Here is a 24992-nt window from a genome sequence, read left to right as displayed (position 1 = left end):
AGTGGGGGTGAATCAGGCCAGTGGGGAGGGCAGGTGGGGGTGAGCAAGCTGGCAGGGGGGGACAGTTGGGGGCGAACAGGCTGGCAGGCAGGTGAGCCTTTAGGAACCAGGAGTCCCGGATTGTGAGAGGAATGTCTAACTGCCGGTTTAGGCCACAGGAATCAGGCCTAAACCGGAAATCAGACATCCCCCAAGGGGTCCTAGATTGGAGAGGGTGCAGGCTGGACTGAGGGATAACATCCCCCCCCCCAGCCCTGTGCACAAATTTTGTGCACCGGGCCACTAGTTAAGTTATAAATTCTTTGCTGGTGAGGATCTCGCCTTTTACTTATGGAAGAGCTATATCCAAATAACTTTTGGAGTTTTGTTTTGCTTTTTCCTAATTCAAAGATCTAACTCTAGCAGATTCTGATTTAGTTGATCATGATTGAGTCCTAGTAATTGGATTTTTTAAAAGCTCCCTAAAAGTCTGATTTGTAAATTATTGCTAGAGCATCACATACTTTTTATAAATGACTAATGCAAATAATGGCAAGTAATGCAAAAAACCCATATGATAGGGATAAATTTTTAAATGGAAGATGAAGAAAATAAAGAAATTAAAAATTCTATAAATAATCCTTCCATGGAATTTCAAATGTTCCTATGTTTCCTCTGCAGAATTGGCAACAACTTCATCTATATTCACTTTACCTCTTTTCAAGACCTTAGCAATATTTCCCTTACTGAAGGGATTGATTCTATTCAATTCAATTCAGTTTGTTTCAGTTTAGTTCAATTCAATTCAATTCAATCCAAAACAATTAAGTTTGCACATCTATCTGCCAAGTACTATGCTAAGCTTTTGGGAATGCAAATATAAATAACACAATTTCTCCTCTTAAGTTGCTCACAGCCTATCAGGAGAGACAAAGACATTAATTCTATCTTTGTATTAGGTGCTTTCATGGAAGTGGGTGTTGCATTCCTATAGGCTTAACTTAGAGTAGGACTGGAGTATTATCCATTCGTTTTATTTTCTTGCTGCTCTTGAAATCATAACACTCCCTTTAATTTCTATTCAGGTTATTCAAGATTTTATGTACATTGAAACTTCAGCTGTGAAGGAAGCCAGGTTATTCCCACAACTAAAGTATAAAATGGATAGAAAACTATACAATTGAGTCAATGTCAGTTCTGATGGGTGGGATACTTAGCTGAACCACATGAACAGAAGGGAGATTATGAACTTTTGACCACTTTTCAAAGGCTGGTGCCATTTCCGACACTGATATGATGCAGGATGGCAGGAGGGGGGCATAAAAGTGTGTGACATGATAACCATTATCACTATTGTTCCACTGTGAGATAGGAGGAGATGTAATAAAAATAATGGTAGCTATGCTTGGACAGACTACCTACTGAGATTGTTCCTGCTTAGAGGAACTAAGCAAAGAACTGGTAGCATGGAATTACTCAGCAGGCTCCTAACAACCACATATTATATAGGACTACTTTTTGAACCTTTAAATAATTTGCCCTATCTACATCAAATCAGTTTTATTTTCACTTTGAGGAACAGCCACAAGTGGGTAATTGGTAAGTAAAAATAAGACTAACTTAAAGTAAGTAGAACCATTTTTGTTTCCTCCAACTTTTTTTTGTTTGTTTTTGTTTTATATAAGTGACACATTTCAGACATGGAAATGTTATTTTTCCAAAGGCAGCAATTAGTTATTAACTGAACTATAATTATAATGCAATGTTATTTCCTTAGCAGAGCAACTGACTCTTAGGGGGAAGAAGGAAGGATGGAGGATTAGAAGTGGCTCAAATCATGAAATTTAGATTATTCTGAAGGTTTTAATGCCTCAAATAATTTATTTCTCATTGGAATCTAGGCTTTATTAGATGCACCATCTCATTACCAATAATGTATATCACTTTATTGCAGTTGCTTGTTTACTTGTCTATTCCTGGGCCACATAAGATTTTTGGAATGCTTGATACATAGTAGTACAATACATGCTTATTAACTGAATAAATGAATCAATCAAGCCAATGAAGAGCTGAACTGACAATTGAAAGAAGTCCTATCAGTTTGGAAAAAGAAAGTCTTAGCCAGTGACAGAGATATGACTCATCTCTATTTAATTTAAGTTATTTAATAAAGTTCACTTCATACCCAGCAGCAAAGGAAGGCATAGCAAACATTAAGATTTTTGCATTTGTAGGTCTAGTGTATATTGGAAACAAAAATAGCAAGATTGTTTTATTCCTTATTTAATATACTCTCACAGAGATACTGAGAATACCTATTTTACATTACTGTGATATTGATTTTTCACACTTTCATTATTAAAACCTATATTCTCAAGTCCTATGCATTTTTTAAGGGTAATATTGCCTCAACAGTGTAAAGATTCATAATGGTGATTTATAGTTTCACCCAATGTACTATACATTTAGATATTTCAGAAAAAAAAGAGAAGAAACTTTTTTGACAAATAAGAGTCTTGCAAATTATGCTGGTTAAAATGCACAAATATATTGTTTAAAAAGAAATCAAAGAATTTTAAAAATTGAATAGTAGTAGACATCTTAGCCAATGGTTAGTTAAACCTTTTAAGTAATTTGGTTTTAATATAATTTAATGTTTCAAAAAGAAGAATGTATACCAATTAGTAATTCTGGTTAGTTACTAATCATGTTTAAAGCAATGGTTATCTTAATTGCTTGTCAACCAAATGCAACCCATCAAAATCTAAACTTCTCTAAAACTTGGAAACATAAATTAGAACTCATTTACAATGGAAGAATGATCTAGGTTTTAAGTGTAAATGACTCAGGCTCCTAAATGTGATAAGAATTGTTCCAAGTACATCAGTCAGATTCATGGAATATATGTCTTTATAATTCCTCTGTTGGAATCATAAAAGTAGAAGAAATATCAAGGTCAATTTTTATCTTTTTTCATCTTGAAAGCATCCTTTTAAATATTTATGAAGAGTGTAGTATAAAATATAAATAGCAGATGCACAAATGTAGACTGGGATAAATAAATCATATGAACCCAAAATAAAGGAATTCAGAAAGAATGTAAATAGGCTGATTGAAGGAGTATTAGCACATGTCTATGTATGTGCTGAGGTGGTCTGATGAATCAGTTGAAAAGATGGAGGCATTAATGTTAGATTTAGGCAATTCAGTGGAACATGAAGGTTGATCAAAATGAATAGTTGAAGAAATAAGTTATTTACTAAATCTATGCTGACATTCTGAATGAAAAAGAAAAATACCAAGCAAGTATAAAAGAACAAAAAAGCTTGCTATTAGTTAACCTCTTTAGAGAAGGCTTTTAATTATGCTATATTCCTTGAAAAACTCAAATTGTCCTGTTAAGGATTTACTAATTTTTTTTATCATACTTATTTCTTGTTTTAAATTTTTCCTTAATTTTTAAACATTACAGACTTTTTTGTTAAATCAGTTATAGATTTATAGAAAAATTGAGCATAAAGTACAGATAGTAGCCATATACTCCTTCCTTCTCCCTTCCCTCCCCTGCCACAATTTCACCTAATAGTAACATCTTATATTGTTTTGCTGAACCAATATTGATACATTATTATTGATTAAAGTCTTCATGTTTTACAGTTTTGTGAGGTTTTCCAAATACATAATGTCATGTATCTGCCATTACAGTATTTTACAGAATAATTTCACTAGCCTAAAGATTTCCAGTGTTCAAACTACTCATTCATACCTTCCTTCTCCCCTCCTGGCAACCAATAATTTTTTACTGGGTCTATAGTTTTGCATTTTCCAAAACGTTATATACTTGGTATTATGTAATATGTAGCCTTATCTAACATTCTTCATTTAAGGTTCTTGCATGACTTTTCTTGGTTTGTTAGCTCATTTTATTTATTTCTGAATAATATTCTACTCTATGGATATACATATAATTTGTTTATTCATTCTCCTCTGAAAAGGCATGTTGGTTGCATCCATATTTTTGTAAATCACTTAAAATATGAAACTGTACATGCACAGTCGAATCATCTGTTGCCCTTATGATAACCCAGGATAGAACTCTGAAAATCTGAAACAATTATTTTTTCTCTTTACTCCAGTTCTCTTTTCTCTTAGATGGAATTCAAGTAGACATCTCACTTTAATCAACCTTAAAATAGTGCCTCTCAAAGTATGTCCCAAATATCATCTACCTTAGAATCACTAGGAGTGTCTATTAAAATTCAAATTCCTGGGCCCAGAATTTCTGAGAATGGAGCCCAGGTTTATGTTTATTTACAAAGTATCACTAGGTGGATTCTACTTTTACTAAAATTTGAGAAGGTGAACACTTTTGTAATTAGGTTTTTTTGTTCGTTTGTTTGTTTGTGTTTTTTTAATAATATACTAGAGGCCTGGGGCACGAAATTCCTGCACTGGGGGAGTCCCTTAGCCCAGTCTACACCTTCTAGTAGTACGGGAGCCCTGGCTCCTTATCGCCCACCTGCTTCCTGCACTTTACCACTCAGCTCACTGCTCCTTAGCGCTGCTATGGAGGCAGGAGAGGCTCCCGCCACCACCGCTGCGCTTGCTAACTGTGAGCCCGCTTTCTGGTTGAGCGGTGTTCCCCCTGTAGGAGTGCACTGACCATCAGGGGGCAGCTCCTGCATTGAGCATCTGCCTCCTGGTGGTCAGTGTGTGTCATAGTGACCAGTCTTTCCCAGTCCTTCTGCTGTTAGGGTCAATTTGCATATTATCCTTTTATTATATAGGATAGAGGCCTGGTGCATGGGTGGGGGCCAGCTGTTTTGCCCTGAAGGGTGTCCCAGATCAGGGTGGGGGAACCCGTAGGCCAGGGCAGGCAGGAAGCTTGGTTTCCTCCATCGCCAGGGCAACCAAGCCACTGCTTGCTCCAGCTCCGCGGCTGCCGGCCCCCATCTTGGTTAGGTTAATTTGTATATAGTCTCTCTGATTGGCTGGTGGGCGTGGCTTGGGTGTAGTGAAGGTATGGGCAATTAGCATCTTTGTCTTTTATTAGTGTAGATGAGTTAACATTTCTTCCTTATATCTGGAAGTCTTAGAACTTAGAGATAAGTAGATTTCCATTTACAGCATGTGGCCAACTAATGTAGAGAAAAGTAATTTTTACAGAAATGAACTGAGTAGTGGGGAAAATATTTCCTGCTTCCATGTGGATTCTCTTCAGCATTCTTTGTAAAGGAAAGCAGGAGTGTTATCCTGGATCACTTACTTATTTCAGCTTTGGTTCACCTCACTAATGACCCTCAGGAGGATTAATCCACATTCTTAGAATGAACTTATACATATTGTGCCTTTAGAACTAGGAAAGTGTTATATCGCTCAATGATGTTTAATATTTTAGGTATTAATATTATCATTTCCTGCTATTCTCCCATTTTTTTTGAACAAAATTTATTGCCTCTGGTATGGGAAAATTCAATTGAGATGCTAATTGGATTTGTAAACTCATAGTAGAAATAAGTAATTTTGAAAACTAAAGCTTTCATTTGTAAGAGCTAACCTTTTAGGGAAAACAAAAAGATTTTTGAAAGTAAAAATCTTAAAATTTTGTGGATCAATTTTTATGTTATATCCCAAACAGGAAATTGGGAAAGACAATGCAAAATGATATGAACTAACCTTTTATTCATCAATAGGGGTGGCACACACATGCACACAATACATGTGTAGAAGATCCAAGATGGTGGAGAGAGAAAATAAGAAAGGAAATCAGGAAAAATACACAAATTTAAATGCTGTACAGAAGGCCTAGAGCCCTACCTCTTATCCCTGTCCCTCTGGATTCAGGATATGAAAACCATGGGTTTTAATTTAATTTTTAAAAATTTATCTTTATTGTTCAAAATATTACATATGTCCTCCTTTATTCCCCCTTTGACTCCCTCTATCTCACCCCCCGCCCCCTAGGCCTAGTGCACTATTATCTGTGTGGGACATAGATTATTTTAAAGGAAATTTGAGAGAAGAGAGTACTTGTAAATTACTTTCCAAGACATAGCCCTCGCTATTGCAAACCAACTAGTAAGATCTTCAGACCAAGGAAGCACTGGAGAAGCCAGGTAGTGAATTCAGTGATCCTGAGGGCAGCATACCGGAGGAAAGCAAAAACTTTCTGACCTGAAAGAAAGCTGGTGCAACTTAAGATGTCTGCCCTTTGAACAAAGAAAACTGAATGCATGGACCAAGTAAACAGAGGCCCCCAAAGCATAGCAGACATCAACAACCATGGCATATACTGATGAGGAAAGATAAGGAGAGTTATATCTAGGGGAGGATGGAGATGTTCGTGAAGTCAAATTTCTCCAGCTATATCTGATCAGTATGGAAACCCTACCTCTGGAACTTAACTTACTTTTGCTGAGCAAAAGTTGTGCGGAAAAAAATTTAAGTATTTGAACATCCTATATAATAAAAGAGTAGTATGCAAATTGTCCCCTCTACCAGGAGTTCTTCCAGGAGTTTGACCAGGGGCCAGGGCTGGCCAGGGGAAGGGAGGGAGGCCCTGGCCCGTGGCAGGCAGCCAGGGGAAGGGAGGGAGTACCTGGCTGGTCACTGCCAGCCACTAGGGACCCTACCAGTGCCTGAATTTTGTGCACTGGGCCTCTAGTTCAACTATCATAACTACAAAATCTATACCTGTTACATTCAAACTATAGTCTCTGGAGGTGAATCTCAACAAACATTAAAATGTATAGTTTATAGGTATAATTACATTATACGAAATAAGTATGTAGTTAAAAATCAGATATCTTTTCTTTCAGAGTTTTCCATTCTATCTGCATTGTACCCTGAGTTCATTTATATTGATAGAATTATACTTATACAAAGAGAAATGCCTTCATGAAGTGGAAAGTGAATGAAAGAGAAATTATAGAATATGTATCAATAACAATATCTAGCTTGGACTTTAGAATCATAAAGATCAAAAATGATTCCAGACTCTACCACCTACTAGCAAATCTGGCTTTTTTCAACCGTAATATGGGAAAAATATATACCAGATAGGATTGTATGAGTATCTGCCATACAACAGGCATTCAATCTTATTATCTTGTAATATAAAAAGCATTCAAACCTGTAAAGAATTTTTGTGAGTTTATTTGAGCCAAACTGTCAACAATTGACAGGAAGCAGAATCTCAATGTATTGGGATAATTCTCTGGAGAATGTGTTACCTTGTTTTATACATTACAATCAAAGGAGTAGACATAAGAGGGTTACACTAAATCCATTGGTGATAGATTAGGGAGGTAGGAGAAAGCAAAGAGGGGGAACCTCTGGGATTGGATAAAAAGTAAAATGATAGACACATGCTTATTTTACTTAGGTGAGTACAGGGTAATTAACAGTCAACAATTAACATGATAACAATAACAATGAAGGAGTTTGAGGTCTCAGTCCTGGTTCCAGCAGGCTCATATGGTTGTGCCCTGAGGGGTCCAAAAAAAGGGAAGTTACAAGTTACCCTGACATTCTTCAGGTATGTTATCTTAGATGCAAAAGACAATAGGCTCAGTAAAGTTGATCTTTGTTAGGAAAGATACTGGCCTAGGACCTAACTACCCACCATAAACTGTCTTTTAATTAAAGGTTTTTAATTTCAGACCATCCTTTGTGGTTACTTTAGGTCTCTAGAGTTTTCAAGGTTGCCACACAGGGCAGGATTTCCTTGAGTTAGTCAGGTTACCATGAGGCCCCTTTTCATCCACAATCTGTACTCTTCTTATTGTTCTTGTCATTATTTTATGAAATGTTATTTGTAAAACTCAGTGTCTCAGATTCTTATCTATGATTCTTAAGATTAGCATGAAGAATAATTAGTATAAATAAATCATGGTCTATGTTGAAAATTTCTTCTTACAAACATAATTTTGTAGCTTTAATATAGGAAAAACTTGCAATCATTTCTATGGGTTTTCATTATTTATATGTAGAGGTAAATTATACTACAGTCACTCTTCTCCAACTGCCGTGGGTTTGGCTCAGGGGAAAATGATTCTGAAAGAAAATCTGAGGTAGTTTTTATAGTTCTTTGTGGACTTTATATACAACTGAATCACTTTCTAGATATGCCTATTAAAGAAATGATCCATAAAAGTATATATCTCAGAGGAAAGGTAGAGGTGGATGGGTGGGTGGGTAGGAAGAGATCAACCAAAGAACTTGAATGCATATATGCATAACCCATGGACACAGACAATAGGGTGGTGGAGGCCTGGGGTAGGGGGAAGAGGCGGGCTATAAGGGGTCAATGGGAGAAAAAAGGGGACATATGTAATACTTTCAACAGCAAAGATTTAAAAAATATTTTTTAAAAAGTATACATGGGTAGGTAATCAATGGATGGAGGCAAATAACCCTATTGAAACATTTACTATTTATTTTTGACACAACACTTTTAAACAGGCCGATTAGTTTCCTTTATGATTTTACCCTTGAAAGTACACACTATTTTGTTCTTTGTCACTGTTGCATGACATTCCATTTGGTAGTCTGCTTATTTTTAGCCAGGCTATCAAAGTATTTTTCTACTGGACTGTTACAGCACTTGAACTTGGAATCTTGTAACGTGAGGAACTGCACTGGGGAAAAGAAGAAACAGCTAACAAATGGGAAATTATAAATCTCGACCAACCCAAACTTGCACTGGTAAATATTTTATATCTTCAAATGTAATATGGTTCATTAATAGTGGTAGATAATTAATACTTCCTTGGAATATTTGTTAATTTTTATACAGGTAATAAAATGATATAATATACAAAAGTGTTATGAATATATCTGAACTCAAATTAATTTTTTTGAAATAGAGAAAACAAATTTATTACAAAAATGTATTACTAGTTCCTAGGTATAATATTGTTTTTTTGGGAAAAAATTGTAATACTGCTGAATATAGGGATCTTAGAATTATATCTTAAGTACCTAGTATTTAGAACCAAAAAACTCTTTTCTAGAAACTGGAGATTGCTATAATTAAAAAGCAATTAAATCCAATGATATAAGTCAAATATATATTTTATGTAAATGTATTATCTAATATCAAATGGGTTCTTAATCACTTCAATTCAATATGATTGCCTTTTAAATATAAACATCTGCATTTTAAGCTCACAGTAATTTAAATTAAGTATGTAGAATTAAGAATAAAAGAGTTTTAATTACTTCTATATTATGATCTGTGTTTACATTTTGCAAAACAATGTAAACTATGAGTTGATCCCCTTTTTATTCTAGATGAATGGAAAAAAAAGGTCAGCGAATCTTATGTTGTTATAATAGAAAGATTAGAAGATGACCTGCGGATCAAAGAAAAAGAATTTACAGAATTAAGGCACATATTTGGGTAAAGTTATTATTTCTTTTTATAAGTGACTTCATTATTTATCTTGTTTTAAGATATATCTCTATATATTTAAAAACAAAACCCTAACCAGTCATGTTCTCAGTCTTAGAATGTAAAGTTATCCTCTCATGACCATACGAGCAGATTATATTCTTAAAATACGGCTTCTACACTCCCATAGCTGAAGTTTGAAAGGAGAGGAACCTAAGGGCTAGCCTTTGAATACTGTTGCTAATGCAAATAGTCTTCTCTGGAATTAGATCGTTCTTGTAAGCCTTGCCAGCAACAAACAAGACGTCTCTTCCCAATGGTGGCAGAATATTGGCCACATTGTTTTCTTTGCGCGACTAGTCCAATTTTAACAAACCCTCTGGTCTCTTGACATTGAAAGGATGTCACTTAATGGAACTGAGTATTATTCTGCCCCTGAAAAATCATATAACAATGAGTTATATTGGCTTCAGGCTTTCAGTGGGTTTTATTCTAAGATAATAATAGAAAAATAATCTGGCATAGTGCCACAACCTTGGAACACATAAAACGTTCAGAAAAGAGGGTCAGACCCTTATATACACAAGCATCCTTATGGAGAAATTGAATCTGGCCTTGAGAAACTAGATGCATTGGGGCTGGGGAAGGGCGTTAGTTTAAGTTAGCTGCCTGACTGAGACACAGTGCCAGTTAGCCATGTTCACTTATAGCTGTGCTAGTCAGATAATGCACTCATGACAAAGAACTCCCTCTATTTTACTTGGAAAACAAGTATGAAGCAATGACAAAATGACATTATATTTTTTAAAAGAAATTTCAGATATTGTAAACATACTAAACTCACATAACTGGTAAATAAAATTATCCAGTTATAATATAGTTTATATGAAATTTGTTATGGGTTCATAAGGCCTTCATAAGTGTTCAACTTATGGTTTGGGAAATAGCAGATTCTCCTGTTATTTATTTGGCACAAAATGATTAAGTCAGCATTGACACACGTGATGAGATACCCTGGGTTGAGTTGACTTTTGCAAGTAGTATCCCATGCTCAGTTATGGGGAAACTTTTGAATTTCCTGTAAAGATGTGACTGGTACTTTGGTATAATAGATTTATACATACATATTTATTTTGTTGGAAAAGAGATATGAATATAGAACTTAATCATAAGCCCTCTATCTCCTATTAACTAAGATAAATATACCTAATGAAATGTGATTCAATTGAAGCGATTTCCCCCAATTTATAAAGTCAAAACCTTATTTATTTATTTTAATTAAGGAAATATTATACAAATACATCAAGCCTGATTTTTAAAAAAACATCCTTTTAAGGATTGAGCAATGGGCTTGAGGTGTAAATTTTTCTCACATCACATCAACAAACAGCTATTTTGACAGCTCCCAGTGTAGCTGCCTTTTCCTACATTTTCACTACATGTGACCGCCTTTTTGCTGATTAGTATTGGGGGTGAGAGGCAAGAATCAGCAGCAGGGAGATTATAGTAGAAAATTTATTGTGCCAGCTATATTTAAGGTGCTATTCCAGACACATCAGATATAAGACATTATTTGATCCTCACCATGGCCATGCATGGAAGATAATATTTCTGGTGGATAATAAACTAAAGAACAGAGAAGTTGTGTTTGTTCAGATTACGTGCTGGAACTGTGATTTGTAGCAAGTTTGTCTTGACTCCATAGAGAGAGCTTTTCTTGTTTGTGTGTGTGGTTTTCTTTTATATTGAATTTCTTTTTTAATTTTTGATTTAATTTTATTTTTCCATCACCTTTTATCCCATCTGTGCCCTCCACTCATCACCCTCCACCACCACCAATCACCACATGTCCATGTCCATTAGTTCGCTCTCATTTTTTTCTTTTTTGCTCAATCTCTTCACCCTGCCTAGCATGGCCACCCCCCGCTCCCCACAACTGTCTGTCTGCTCTCTATCTATGGGTCTATCTCCATTTTGCTTGGTAGTTCAGTTTGTTCATTAAATTCCACATATGAGTGAGACTATATGGTACTTGTCTTTGACTGGCTTATTTCACTAAGCATAATGTTAGAGAGAGCTTTTCTTCCTGTAACACCTGCTTCTTATTATAGAACTTCAAAATCTGGTTGAGAGGAAACACATCTATGTATGTAAAACCTTAAGCAATCAGTCTACCCTTTGACCAGTCACTATGACTCAAACTGACCACCAGGGGCAGACGCTCAATGCAGGAACTGGCCCCTGGTGGTCAATGCGTTCCCACAGCGGGAGCACCGCTCAGCTGACCGATGGGCGCGGGAGTGGCACGGCGCTGGTTCAGTCTCCTCCCCTGCCACCTGCCACTCCGGACACTACTACATCCCTTGGGAGATGTCAGACTGCCGGTTTCAACCTGTGGGGATCTGGCTGAAACCAGCAGTCCGACCTTCCCTGAGGGGTCCCAGGTTGTGAGAGAGCACAGGCTAGGCTGAGGGACCCCACTGGTGCATGAATCTGTGCACTGTGCCTCTGGTATATAAATAATTCACAAAAGACAGTCTATGTGCCAAGTAAAAGAAAAAAACAATATTGTTTTTAAATATAAAATAAAGATTTGGGGTCTTGATTGATTCATTGATTTTTAAAACCATTCCAGATAAAAAGCATTCCAGCAAAGATATATAGGCAAGAATAAATGTTTTACCATGGAAAGTGAAGAAGAGGCAAGAAAAACTAACATCTTGACCATTTTATGTAAGTTGAGTAAGAAAGCTATGTCAGTCAGGTTAAGGGTTTTGCAGTCATGCAAACAGTTTTAAATCTAGCTTCTTCTATTTACAAACTATGTATCCTTAGATATTTTACTGAATCTCCTGAGCTTTATTTATATTTTAAAATGAGGTTAATACCTCACAGGCTATCTGCAAAGTGATGTCAATTCAATGCTAAGTAAAGGGCCTAACACACAATAGGCATTGAGTAATTGAAGGTTTTTATTACAATGATTGATTAGATAAATAGGGTAGTTTGAAAGACTGAAGACTATTTTCGAATGGGAGTAACAAATAGTTTATTGAAAGTTAGAAGGTGAGAAAGAATAAAATGTTTTTATCTGAAGAGGGTGTTATCAAAAGTAAAAAATGTAAAATGTTAGATCACTTCAAGATTATGCAAAATTCCAAATATAAATTTTAAAAATTGTGATTGGGAGCAATTTAACAAGTTTTCAGACACTCCATTAAAAGGCTCATCAAACTGGATGTCAAATTCTCTGAGAATAATGGTAGGGCATTTTGTAGAAAGGAAGGCTGGTAGCCTGGTGCTAAAGCCATTAAGGAAGCTACACACAAATCCAATTAGCCATAAGTGATAAAAATGAAGCCAAGGAGAGGATTACCAGAGCCTAGAATCATGTTTCTCCAAGGGCTAAGCACCTACTATGTAGAGGAGCCGGCAGTGCTTGCTAAAATTTTAGATTCCATGATTCCACTCCATCTCAAATGAATCAGGACCTCTGGGAATGACTTCCAGAAACCTGAATTTTTAACAAGCTTCCCAGGTTAATACTTTTGCATGCTAAAAATTATACTTCTGCTAAAGTTTGAAAACTAGACTTCTAGGAAGATGTCCGAGTTACACTGAGAACTCTGCCTGAGGTGATATCAGTGAAGAAATGCAGAACATGAGAACAGAAAGCTGGCAACTTAGTATGATCTCCAGAGAGTTAATGGAGCAAACAAACAAACAAACAGAAAAAAGGAGTACCCTGCTTTGTCTGATCCCATCAAAGCCAAGAGCATCATCCAGGAAAGAAAGTCAATCATGTCTAGGGCAAATTTCACAGAATTTTCTTTCCTCTGGAATAAAATGATGGATGACAAGGAAAGAACAGAATGGAGTACGGAGAATAGAAATTGTCTCACTCGCTGGCTCACATACAAAAATCTTAAGAGTATTTGGGAAGATAAACGATAATATTGTACAAAATCACATTTAGATGGGTAGGACATTTTAGGTGTCAAATACGTGTTAAAATATTTCTCTTTCTCATCTTTATTCATGTCTTACACAATGTGAGGAGTACTCCTGTGATGAACAGTTGTGTTATGCTGCCTGACATTAGGCTTTCTCTAAAATAAGATAGCAGAAAAACCGTAAAAGATGCTCCCTCCCCCCCCCCACCCCCCGCCAACAAAAAAAAAAAAAAAAAAAAAAAAGTTTTTTAACACTAGAGTAACAGGTGGAGCATCCCTGAGGTAAACAGGTTCATCTGGGGTTTTATTTGGATTTTGTTTTGTTTTGTTTTCATTTGCTGACAAGTTCCTTTATGGCATTGATGGTAGATCTTCATTTCGTTCATTAAGAGGCCTTTCTTACCATAGTGCACCAGGGCTTCTTCCTGTCAGATCAAATACACAGTCTTTTGGTATAGCTTTCACCCATAATATAGTACAGAACAATGTAGCATTAAACTTTAAAAAGACAGAAAGACCTAAAGCATTATCTTACTTAAGCCAATTTATGGCACCTTTGGAATGAGAGCTTGATATGAGTAAGAAGAGGAATGGAAATGGCATGTTCCTTCATCTTCCACAATAAAGTTGCATTCACTCGTAACTTTTGACATTTGTTGAGCTAATGGTTGGGTGATGGGAAGAGATGAGGAAAAATAGAAGGCAGAAGAAGGAAGACAGAAGTGTACAGTGGAGGACCATTGTCTGATTATTTCGTCTTGTATGTTTTCTTTGATCTTTGCATTAATCAATATAATGGCACTTAATGCATGGTGATGTTATCCATTTACAGGTCTAACTACTTGTATATGTGTTCACTAAAGACAGGCTCTGTATCTTGTTTAACTTCATTTATATTTTTTATTTATTTCTGATACCTATTTGTATAGCAATTGAAAGGAAAACAAACTAAAAATTTAGTGTCTACTATATGCTAGGCATGCTACATGGTATTTTAATATGTATTAGCTCATATAATCCTAAATGTATATAGGGATGGGCAAAAGTAGATTAATAATAACAAATTACACAGTAATTAATAAATGAATTATAATACAAGAATAAACTGTTTTGCATATTCAGAACTGTGAACCTACTTTTGCCGACTCCTGCATTTGTAAAATGCTTTAAAACAATATTTTGCTAATTTCACTGTAAATCTTTTTGTCTGATTAATCTATATTGTAAAATTTGGATCTCTATCACCATACTCCAGAGAGGTTATAATTTTCCAATGCCATGGCTTGTTCACATAATCAAAAGAACCCTATTTGTTTATTTTCTCCTTAGTCTCCATTGCCCTAGGAGCTGTGTCTGTAAAGATATGTCTGCTATTTTGCTGCCTTTTGGAGTCTTGTAGGATTTTTATGGTTTCTCATCTTATATTTAAGTCTTTTAGGCATTTTGAGTTTGTTTTTGTGTATGGTAAGTTGGTGATCTAGTTTCAGTTTTTTGCATGTATCTGACCAAATGTATTGAAGAGTCTGTCTTGATTCCATTGTATGCTCTTGCCTCCTTTGTTAAATATTAATTGAGCATAATGGCTTGAGTCAATTTCTGGGTTCTCTGTTCTGTTCTATTGGTCTATATGTCTGTTTTTTGTGACAGCACCAAGCAGTTTTGAGAACCGTAGCTTGGTAATATAGCTTGATATCTGGTATTTTGATCCCTCCAACTTTGTTCTTTCTTAGGATTGCTGTGGCTACTCAGAGTCTTGTTTTATTCTGGATAAATTTTTGGAGAGTTTATTCTAGATCTTTGAAATATGCCATTGGTATTTTAATGGGGATTTTATTGAATCTGTAGATTGCTTTGGGTAGTATGGACATTTTAATGATATTGATTCTACCAGTTCATGAACATGGTATGTTCTTCCATTTGTTTATGTCTTCCTCTATCTCTTTTTTCAATTCCCTGTAGTTTTCTGAGTACAGGTCTTTTATCTCCTTATTTAAGTTTATTTCTAGGTATTTTAATTTTTTGGGTGCAATAGTAAATGGGATTGTTTTTTTTTTTATTTCTCTTTCTGTTGAGTTCATTATTGGTGTGTAAAAAGGCCATAGATTTCTGGGTGTTAATTTTGTATCCTGCTACATAGCATCAAAATAAAAAGCTTCTTCACAGCAAAAAAAACCCATCAATGAAACAACAAGAAAGTCCACTGCATGGGAGAACATATTTGCCAATGATATTTCTGATAAGGGTTTAATCTCTAAAATTTACAGAGAACTGTCCACAGGCTGACGCTCTATCCACTGATCCAAACCAGGTAGGGCAAGAAGGAACTTTTACCATTTGCAACAGCATGGATGGAACTGGAGAGCATTATGCTAAGCAAAATAAGCTAGTCAGAGAAAGATAAATATCATATATCTCACTCATATGTGGGATATCATGATCAACATAAGTTACTGAACAAGAATAGATCCAGAGACAAATGGCAGGTGGGGGCAGGGGTGGTTAGAGGCCAACCAAAGGACTTGCATGCATGCATATTAGCGTAACCAATGGACACAGACACTGGGGCGTTGGGGACTTGCCCAGGGTGGGAATGTCTGAGGGGGGAGGTGAATTGGGCAAAAAGGAGACATATGTAAAACTTTAGACAATAATAATAAAAAAATGAAAGAAAAAGAACCATATTTTTTCTCATTTTAATATATTTTGACATTGAGTAGCTATACTTTGGCCAATAATGACAATATCTCACTTTAAATTGATTAGGTTTAATAATTGAACAAAAATAGTCAGAAAATGCTGTTCTAAATTGCAACATTTAGAGAAAATTAAAAAAAAAAAAAAGTAAGGAGGTTTTCTGAGATGTACCTTACTTCTTATTTTCTCCCTGAGAAGTTCTTCTGGGCCCAGCTACAGATCATGATACGTATCCTCCAAATAAGACATCTACTTTTTCAGAACTATAGCCAATTATGAAGTTTAGCTATTATAAAATGAATAAGCATTGCAGATGGAGCTTATCTAAGAAGAGTGAAAGTCCCTATCAAGTTGCTAATAGAATATTGAGGGAAAAATGTCATCTTTTGAAAAGTAAACTACAGTGAAAGTATTATTTGGCTTGTTTGGTTAATACATTTTGCTAATTTGCCCATCAGCAGAGGAGTGGATTATATGCCAAACTAAACAAACAAACAAAAAACAACAGCACCAACAGAAAGAACTTAGACCAAAAAAAGTTAATTCACATTGCCCCAAGACTGCCTACCTTCCTACTTCTTTTCTTCTTTTCCTAGTTAAAATTAGTTATGGCCCGGGCAGCATTTCTCAGTGGTTTAGCATTGACCTATGAACCAGGAGTTCATAGTTCAATTCCCTGTCTTGGCACTTGCCTGGGTTGCAGGCTTGATCCCCAGTAGGAGGTGTGCAGGAGGTGACAGTTCAGTGTTTCTCTCTCATCATTGATGTTTCTATCTCTCTCTCTCCCCCTCTCATTTCCTCTCTGATATCAATAAAATATATATTTTTTAAAAATTAGTTATGAATGAAATTTTAAAGGAATATTGTGTAAAAACCTTATGAAGCAGCTTGATCTCAATCTCTTGCTGTCTATCGCTCACTCTCCATCTCTGTCTCTTTCTCTCTGTCTCTCTAACTTGCTACCTCCCTCTAACTTTCCCTCTTTTATCTTTCCTCTATTTTTCTTTCCTAGCCCACACTGCCTCCATGTTTTCTTTCTCTTTTCCTATTCCCCTTCTCAAATGCAAAGCAAAACAATAAAAATGAGAAAATAATCAATATGAATGCTTTAGTAAAAATAATTATTATAGCAGTGAATATTTACAAAAGCTTTATGAGGTCTAATCCACTTAAACCACACAATCCTCTGAGATAGAAATTATTATTGTCCCAATGTTATCATCCTTAGCTATTTTTGCTCTATCTGCCACCATATCTCAATAATTGTTTATTGTATGTATAAATGAATAAATGAATGAATATACTTCATATTGTTAGTTTTGCAGATTTGATCTGCGAGATATCAGACAAACACATTTCTGGATATTTCCTAGAGATATATCTTGGGAAAAGACCTTATTGATGATTGTTTTCTATTTCTGTTGCTTTGGGGGGAAAACAGCAGCACCCACAGAGAACTACACAGGAACTTTCAACCAGCCATTGGAAACCTAAATTATCAATTTGGAAACTAGATGATCCATAACAAATTCTTACCAACTTCTACCTTCTTGGTCTTTCCTTACATTTCAGACAATGAGTTAATTTTTAAAATATGTCTACCTATCTGAATATTTTGAACAGTAATGTATTAATTTTTGGCCAACTGTTGAAATGTTATATTTTTAAAAGTTTCCACTGGTGGTCATGTCAGATATTGTGTTGAAAGGATAAGATCATGAGAAAGAAGTTTAATTGGATCACAAAACTGCCTACTTTCCTGGGTAAAAGGTAAAGACTAAGAAAAGAGTTCATTATGCTACAAGAAAGAAAGTAACCTTTGGGTACAGAACTACAATTTTTTAATGATTAAGGAGAGAATTAGAAATGTATTCATAATAGTGACTACATTTTAATTAGGGACTTCATTTATGCCCCAGCAAGCACTGTGAACTCATTAGGATATGTTAAGTTACAGTATGGCATGGTAGGTGATGAAACGTGTAAGGGGAAATTAAAAATAGAGTGTAGGGTATTAGAATACATAAGTGATGCTCAGTTGGCAGTGAAGTTGACATACACAGTTGCTTTAGAAAAGGCAAAATAAAGTAAAATTAAATATCTCCCCTAGGAATGATTGCTTTAAAATCTTGAACATTTTAATTACATGTATCAAAACAGAAACATTCGGCTGGAAGTTAGTGGGAAATGAGAATTAGGATTCAAATATAGTTCCAAAGTAACTCTTTTTAAAAATTATGTTCCAGTTATTAAAGTTAAGATAAAATTTGTGCTATTAAAATTGCACTTGACTGCCAGATATTGTGAGAGTTTACTCTCTGATGGTTCATTTTGTTGGCATTAATAGAAGTTGCATGAATTCAAGGAGGATAGAACTCAACAGCAGAACAAAGCAACAGGCCACAGCTCAGTTTTGAGCGAGGAGCTCTTTAGAACTGTATTATCCTGAATCACTAAAGAATGATCAAGTCTAGTTTAAGATTCAGTAAGGTGCCTGGCAAGGTATTTTCGTTGGTTAGAGTGTACTCACAATATGCCAAGACTTTGGTTTTGATCCCTGGTCAGGGCACGTATAAGAACTGAGCAATGAATGCATAAATAAGTCAAACAACAAATTGATGTTTCTCTCTCTCTCCTTTCCTAATCTCTCTCTCACTTCCTCCCCCTCTCTGTAAATCAATCAATCAGTCTTTTTTTTTTTAAAGATTCAGTGAGCTAAGGAGCTAAGAAATGATTGTTGAATAAAAACTCAAATATAATTCCTGCATTCAATTTTATTTATGTAAATAGCAGACTTTCACTTGGGGTTATTATTATTTTTTAAACAAAGCAGTGGACTTTAGCGTCTTATATTTTCAGTTTATTTAGTGTTTACTTTCTTTGCAAAGTTGATAGGAGCAGTAGAAGTCAGAAATAATGCTCAGATCAGTTGCAGGATTCTCTCTAAGTTGTATATTCTCAAGTTAGATGCACTAGAAAAGATCGAGAAATTAATAAGTAGTTTAAATCAAGTGGACTGTTGGAAACAATCTGAAGGGAGTATGAAGAACCAAGGTGGAGCACACAGTTGGTATTCAGTAGGTACTATGCCGGACTGATCCAATGCATTGGCAAAGTTACATAATGGATTGAATAATAACATGATATTAAGTACAACCTACATTTCCCCGTTTGAATTTATTGTTCTTTTAATATCTCCATTGTTGAAAATATAGAGTGTCCCCTAAAATGTATACACACTTTGAGAGCTGGTAACTCACTTTATTTTCACTCCCTTTCAGGTTTAACTGATTTGAAATAATTGGTGAAGCCAGACTAAGCTTTAAGCCAAGAAAATCTAACCTAAAGTGCCACTAGACTTTTTATTAGGCTATTATAACTTAATATCTAAACCAGACAAGGACTTTTTGACAAATTGTAAATAAATGAGATTTTTATATATCATGTTCATAACAGCAGTATTTATAATAGCAAAAAGGTATAGGCAACTCAAATGTTCCTCAATGGATTGTTACTGGGGAAAAATTATACATATATATATATATATACACACAAACATATATATGCATAATGAAATATTATTCAGCCTTAAAAAGGAAGGCAATTCTGACACATAACAAAATGGATGAACCTATGAACCTTGAGAACACTATGCTAGATGAAATAAGATAGTCACAAAAGGACAAGTAATCTATGACTCTACTTATATAAGGGACCTAGAAAAAAATATTCAGAGTGCCACTAGACTTTTTTTTATGGGAATACATAAAACCTAAAGTTCACAATACAGAATCGGCAAAAGTAGACGAATTGAGGGCACACAAATATCAAACAAAATGATTCTTGATGTTTGTGATTCCATTGCTTCATATTATCATCAGTGCCTGGACAAGAATGGTCAACAGTTTGAAACAGGCAGCGACAAAAAATTTATTCATTTCTGTAGATTCTTTTAAATTTTGAAAATGACTGTATGTTAATAAACACTGGCTTTATAATCATTCAAAATGTGCATAAATTTTTTGGACACTCTGTAGTTTCCCTATTTTATAATGCCACTGGACTTGTGTTACAAAACTGTGATGCTAGCAGATGCTCCGAATCACTGATAAATGCTACTGTCACAACCTGGTGGCCGTTTTTAAAAACAGGGAAGAGAAGGTCAGACATTTTCTGAAAATCCAACAGAGTTATTGTGAGCATAAAATACTTGTATCTATAGAATTAACTGTGAAAATCAGAAAATTTTACAGGTTGTCAAATGTGAGAGGTTAATGATCAAACTTGGTTTGAAAATTTTGCTAAAATTCATGGAAGAGTCAGATTACAAAGAAAAGCCATATATTTACAGGGGACTTGATAATAATAGTAATAACAATAAAATAACTATTTGTGGATAACATGTACTGCACCAGCTACTGTAGTAAGCACTTAACCACATTTATTCTTCACAACACAATGTCTTATGTGTTACTTTAGTAATGTTATAACTAAAGAAATTGAGGCTTGAAGAGGTTAAATAGCTTACCCAAATTGGAGAAAGAAAAGAAAAATGACTTAAAAGGCAGAAACAGGGTATTATTTTAATCCTGGTGTAAACATAAGGACCAAGCTTTAAGAATTACCTACACTGCCGAAATGACTTTTTCTACTTTTAAAATATTAAAACACAGCAGATATTGCTATATAATACATATTAGAGACACACATTGAAAAACTAATTTTCTTAAGGATTAATTGCTGTATAGGAGCCCCAAGCTTTTTCTTCTTTTAGTATTAAGTTCCATATAGTTAGCTCAAAGGAAAGGGCTTCCTTCCCTGTTTTTCTCTTCACCTGAAGTTTAAGTAGTTCTTTATTTAACAGGATGCTTCCCTGTCTTCCCTCCACCCCAATACTTTGTTTTCTGTCTTGTGATCTTATTGTGTGTTTTGTTTTCTGGATAATGGAAAGACCAAGGAAGAAAAGCCAAAACAAGCTTAGGCTCAGGTGAGAGGAGTAGTGTTAGTGACGTAATTAAGGAAAGCCTGGCCTTGTTTGAACAAAGACTATTGTCCCAGAAGGCCCTGGAGAGCTATAGGTAGCCTTTAGGGGGAAAAAAAATGTATAGCTAAAATTATTGACCTCCTGGGGTCCTTGGTACTCCCAGGATGGTTTTCAGAAAAAATGATGGGATCATATCCTTGGCCTCCCAGGTCAATTTCAAGGTGCCTCCTGCCTATTTAAATCTCTTGAAGCTTCAGGCTCAATCATTGCCAATCATTGCCTGCTGGTCACAGGTTATTTCCTCTTTTTATTTAAGGACACTGATATCCTACAAACTTTAAGAGAAAAATTCAATCCACCCCGTTTTAAAAGCAGAGTTCAGCTTTTCAGAAAACCTGCCCTGTTTGAAATCACGTCCACGAAAAAGACCTTGGTGGATGCATTTCCAAGCATGGTTGCTGAGAGCACCTGGTTCACTACTACGCATTAGTTTAATTTCTCTAAGACATCTCCAATGCAATTGGCTTTGAGAGTTTAAAGGCCGGGCTCAGGAAAAGGCCACACATTTTATAATGTGTACTGCACACATTATTTTGTAAAGGTACTGCACATATAAAATAGCTATATTATTTATAATTAGGCTCATTTTAGGTAGACATTTAAAATAGTGGTATTTTCATCAGAAGTCATTTTTTTCCCCCCAATGTTCATTGAGCTGGGGGAAAGTGCAGATAGAGGTGAGTTCAGTTAACTGTATTTCATGAAACCCTGGGCTCCTTTGTATATTATATTACCAACATTAGTAGAAATGACTCATTGGAGTTCATTTTACTTCTATAAATGGCATTCTAAAGCAAGTCGAGGTATATGTGTCTATATGAGGTATATTTGTCAGTAGCATGTCTGTGGTCTGTGCTTCTGGGAAGTTGAACGTGGAAATGCAGAAAGTTTGGAGGGTGGAAAGTTCTGGAAGATCACCACATCTATGAAAACAACCACCGGAATTGCTATTGTTTACAAAGCATTTCACTGAGATCCTCCAATGTACCCAGATTTAGAGACTCTCTCTTTTTAGCAGCACCCTGGAGAATAATACCTTTTCTTTTTCTATTTCAAAATTCCAATAGATTTTGAAGTTCTTAACTGTATGCATTGATGATAATATTCTGAATTTACAGTACCTTTTAAGTGTCAGTACTTTACAAATGACATAGAGGGCTCACTCACCAAAGACTATGCTATCTCACTGAAGCTAGGAGATACTCAAATAGGCAGGAGTCACCTTGAAATTGACCTAGGAGGCCAAGGATATGATCCCATCATTTCTACTGAAAACCATCCTGGGAGTACCAAGGACCTCAGGAGGTCAATAATTTAGCTTTACTTTTTTTTTTCAAAGGCTACCGATAGCTCTCCAGGGCCCTTCTGGGACAATAGTCTTTGTTCAAATAAGGCAAGGCTTTCCTTAATTAAATCACTAACACTACTCCTTTCACCTGAGCCTGTACACTATCAGAGTTTTAGACCTTCTTTATCTGTGAAACCTGACCCAGTCAGAGTACAAGGCAACTTTGCTTCAGGCAGAATTTGTAATACATTGGGAATGTATTCTTTTTCCCAGTCTCTTATCAGATGCTGACTTTTTTCTCTCTCTTTTTTTTGGAGTGGATTTCTTGAAATTTTCATAACTATGGTGTGAAATGTTGAGTGGGAAGGAAATATTTTATTTTCAAATGTCTATACTTTCTATATATACATAAATTTTAATTCATCAAGAAGCCCTGGACCATTCAAATTTTACTCAGAACACAGACTGTGCACATGAATCTTTAAACGTGGTCTCTCAAACTTTTAATATTACTTTCTCTTGATTTTAAAGTTCTTTATACAGAGATATATTCAAAATACATTTTCTAGGTACAAAAGAATCCTAGAAAAGATATACTTCTGAATTTATAGTAACATGGTTCCCTTTTATAATTTTTCAAATGAAAAATAATAAACTAAAAGATGAAATTTATCATCTGTAAAATATTTTTTTTTCAGCTCTGATGATGCCTTCAGTAAAGTTAATTTAAATTATCGCACAGAAAATGGACTGTCTCTGCTTCATTTATGTTGCATTTGTGGAGGTGAGTGCTTGAAGCTCAATACTTTATAAACTAGTTGTACATATACTATATGGTCAGTGATTTGAGCTGCTTAACCATCTACAAGAGAATTCTACTTATACTCAATTTTCTCTTTTGTCTTGCCCCCACAGCTCTGAAAACCTTCAGTTGAAGCAGTAAATACCAGGCAGATATTCCAATTGATTTAGCTCTGAGTTTGTTTCATTGTGCTTCTACCCTGAACCAAGTCACTCAGCTAGCTTGCTTAGAAACCCAAAGCATTTTGCAGTATTGGGCATTCCAGTGAGGGATTCGGTTAAGTTTAGAAGTACTTAAAGCAGGGCTTCTCAGCCTTGACTCTCTGACATGGTGGGCCTGACAGTTCTTTGTTGTGGAGGGTAGTCCTGTGCATTTATAATGTTTTAGCAGCATCATTGGCCTCTACCAACTGGATTCCATAGCACCTCCCTAGTGGTGACAAGCAAAAATGTCTCTAGATATTGTCAAATGTCCCTTGGAGAGCAAAATCACACCTAGTTGAGAGCCACTGACTTAAAGCATTCCTCAAAATATTATCAAGCAATTGCTTCACAATCTACAGTAAGATATGTGGAAGGTAATAAATGCCAAGGATAAAATCTCAAAGTGAAGACTGATCAAAGAGAAGATTAAGAGTTTAATTTTGCTTATGTTTTGTTTTGTTCACCAGTGCATGCATCCCTAACACCTAGGATGGTAACTGGCATATAGTAGGTACTCAATAAATTTACTTAATTAATGAATTGATAGTTAGTATTTATTTTTGTTAATTCAAACTAGCATTCATTGAACTCAGCTTTTTAAATAGAACACTGATGTATATGTATTGACTTTCATCAGATCTCTTAACCATTTCTGTTTAACCAATTGATTAGACTGCTCTGATCCAAATAAACTTGACTGCTAATGATGTTCTGAAGATTCCTGTACAACTAAATTTTTATCTAAGCTTTTTCCCTAATAGTTTATTAAGATGATTTTTCATGTTTTTATGTTTTTAAAACCATATGATGATGAAAGCACTAAATTAAAAAATGTAACACAAATGCATTAAAATGCACAGCATTGATACAAAGTTTTGTAAGTGTTATAGAAATGTTCACTATTAAGTAAGGCTGTCAATTAATAGAAAACTTAAAAAAAATGGCCCATAGAATGGCAATCTGACCCTGTCATACATCAGTGTGACATTTATCATTAAAGAGAAATTTTAAAATCACTTAGTCTACCCCCATCAACAAATTAACCTTTTAAAACTTTTCTCTTTAAGGCAACAAGTCTCATATTAGAACCCTTATGTTAAAAGGGCTCCGCCCATCTCGACTGACAAGAAATGGATTTACAGCCTTGCATTTGGCAGTTTACAAGGTACAGCATTTTTGTTCCAATAAGTATTGTATGAGAACCAAGAGTGTGTGTTATCTTTAAGCTCCTTTTTTGTTTTTTCCCCTCAAATTAGTAATGATGGAAAACATTAACAGTGACCGGAATGTTACCATACTGGATGAGCTTCTTGCTCTTTATTGAGTAGGCTTCATCTTAATACCAGACACATACTCTTTTTAATGCTTTCTATATTTAACTCATTTAATTCTCACAAGAACTCCGTGAGGGAATACTATGGTCTCCAAGGTTACATGGCTAGGCAGTGGCGAGCCAGGAATGAAGACCTGGCACTCTGGTTTCCTCACCAGAGCTCCTTATCAAGGAGACCAAGCTGTCTCTATACAGAAGGGGATGAGGCTGCATTTGAAAAATTCATGAAAGAAGCACATTGAAGTTCCATTCTTTTTCTGCATGTTTTCCTTCATTAAAAAAAATAAATAAAATAATAATAA

At 35.3% G+C, this 24992-nt stretch overlaps 1 protein-coding gene across 1 annotated transcript in view; it reads left to right on the top strand.

The window, feature by feature from the left end:
- The window catches only part of LOC102764883 (serine/threonine-protein kinase TNNI3K), a 294194-nt gene that overhangs the window by 8013 nt on the left and 261189 nt on the right, over positions 1–24992 (top strand). Inside the window, exons 2-5 of the mRNA XM_006775922.2 lie at positions 8582–8685; positions 9274–9382; positions 23051–23136; positions 24425–24522. Coding sequence (XP_006775985.1) covers positions 8646–8685; positions 9274–9382; positions 23051–23136; positions 24425–24522 — 333 coding nt within the window. The 5' untranslated portion in view covers positions 8582–8645. The remainder of the gene's footprint in view (positions 1–8581; positions 8686–9273; positions 9383–23050; positions 23137–24424; positions 24523–24992) is intronic.

This window comes from Myotis davidii, unplaced genomic scaffold (genome assembly GCF_000327345.1).
Source record: "Myotis davidii unplaced genomic scaffold, ASM32734v1 scaffold128, whole genome shotgun sequence".
Lineage (NCBI taxonomy): Eukaryota > Metazoa > Chordata > Mammalia > Chiroptera > Vespertilionidae > Myotis > Myotis davidii.
This window is presented reverse-complemented; position numbering and strand designations above follow the sequence as displayed.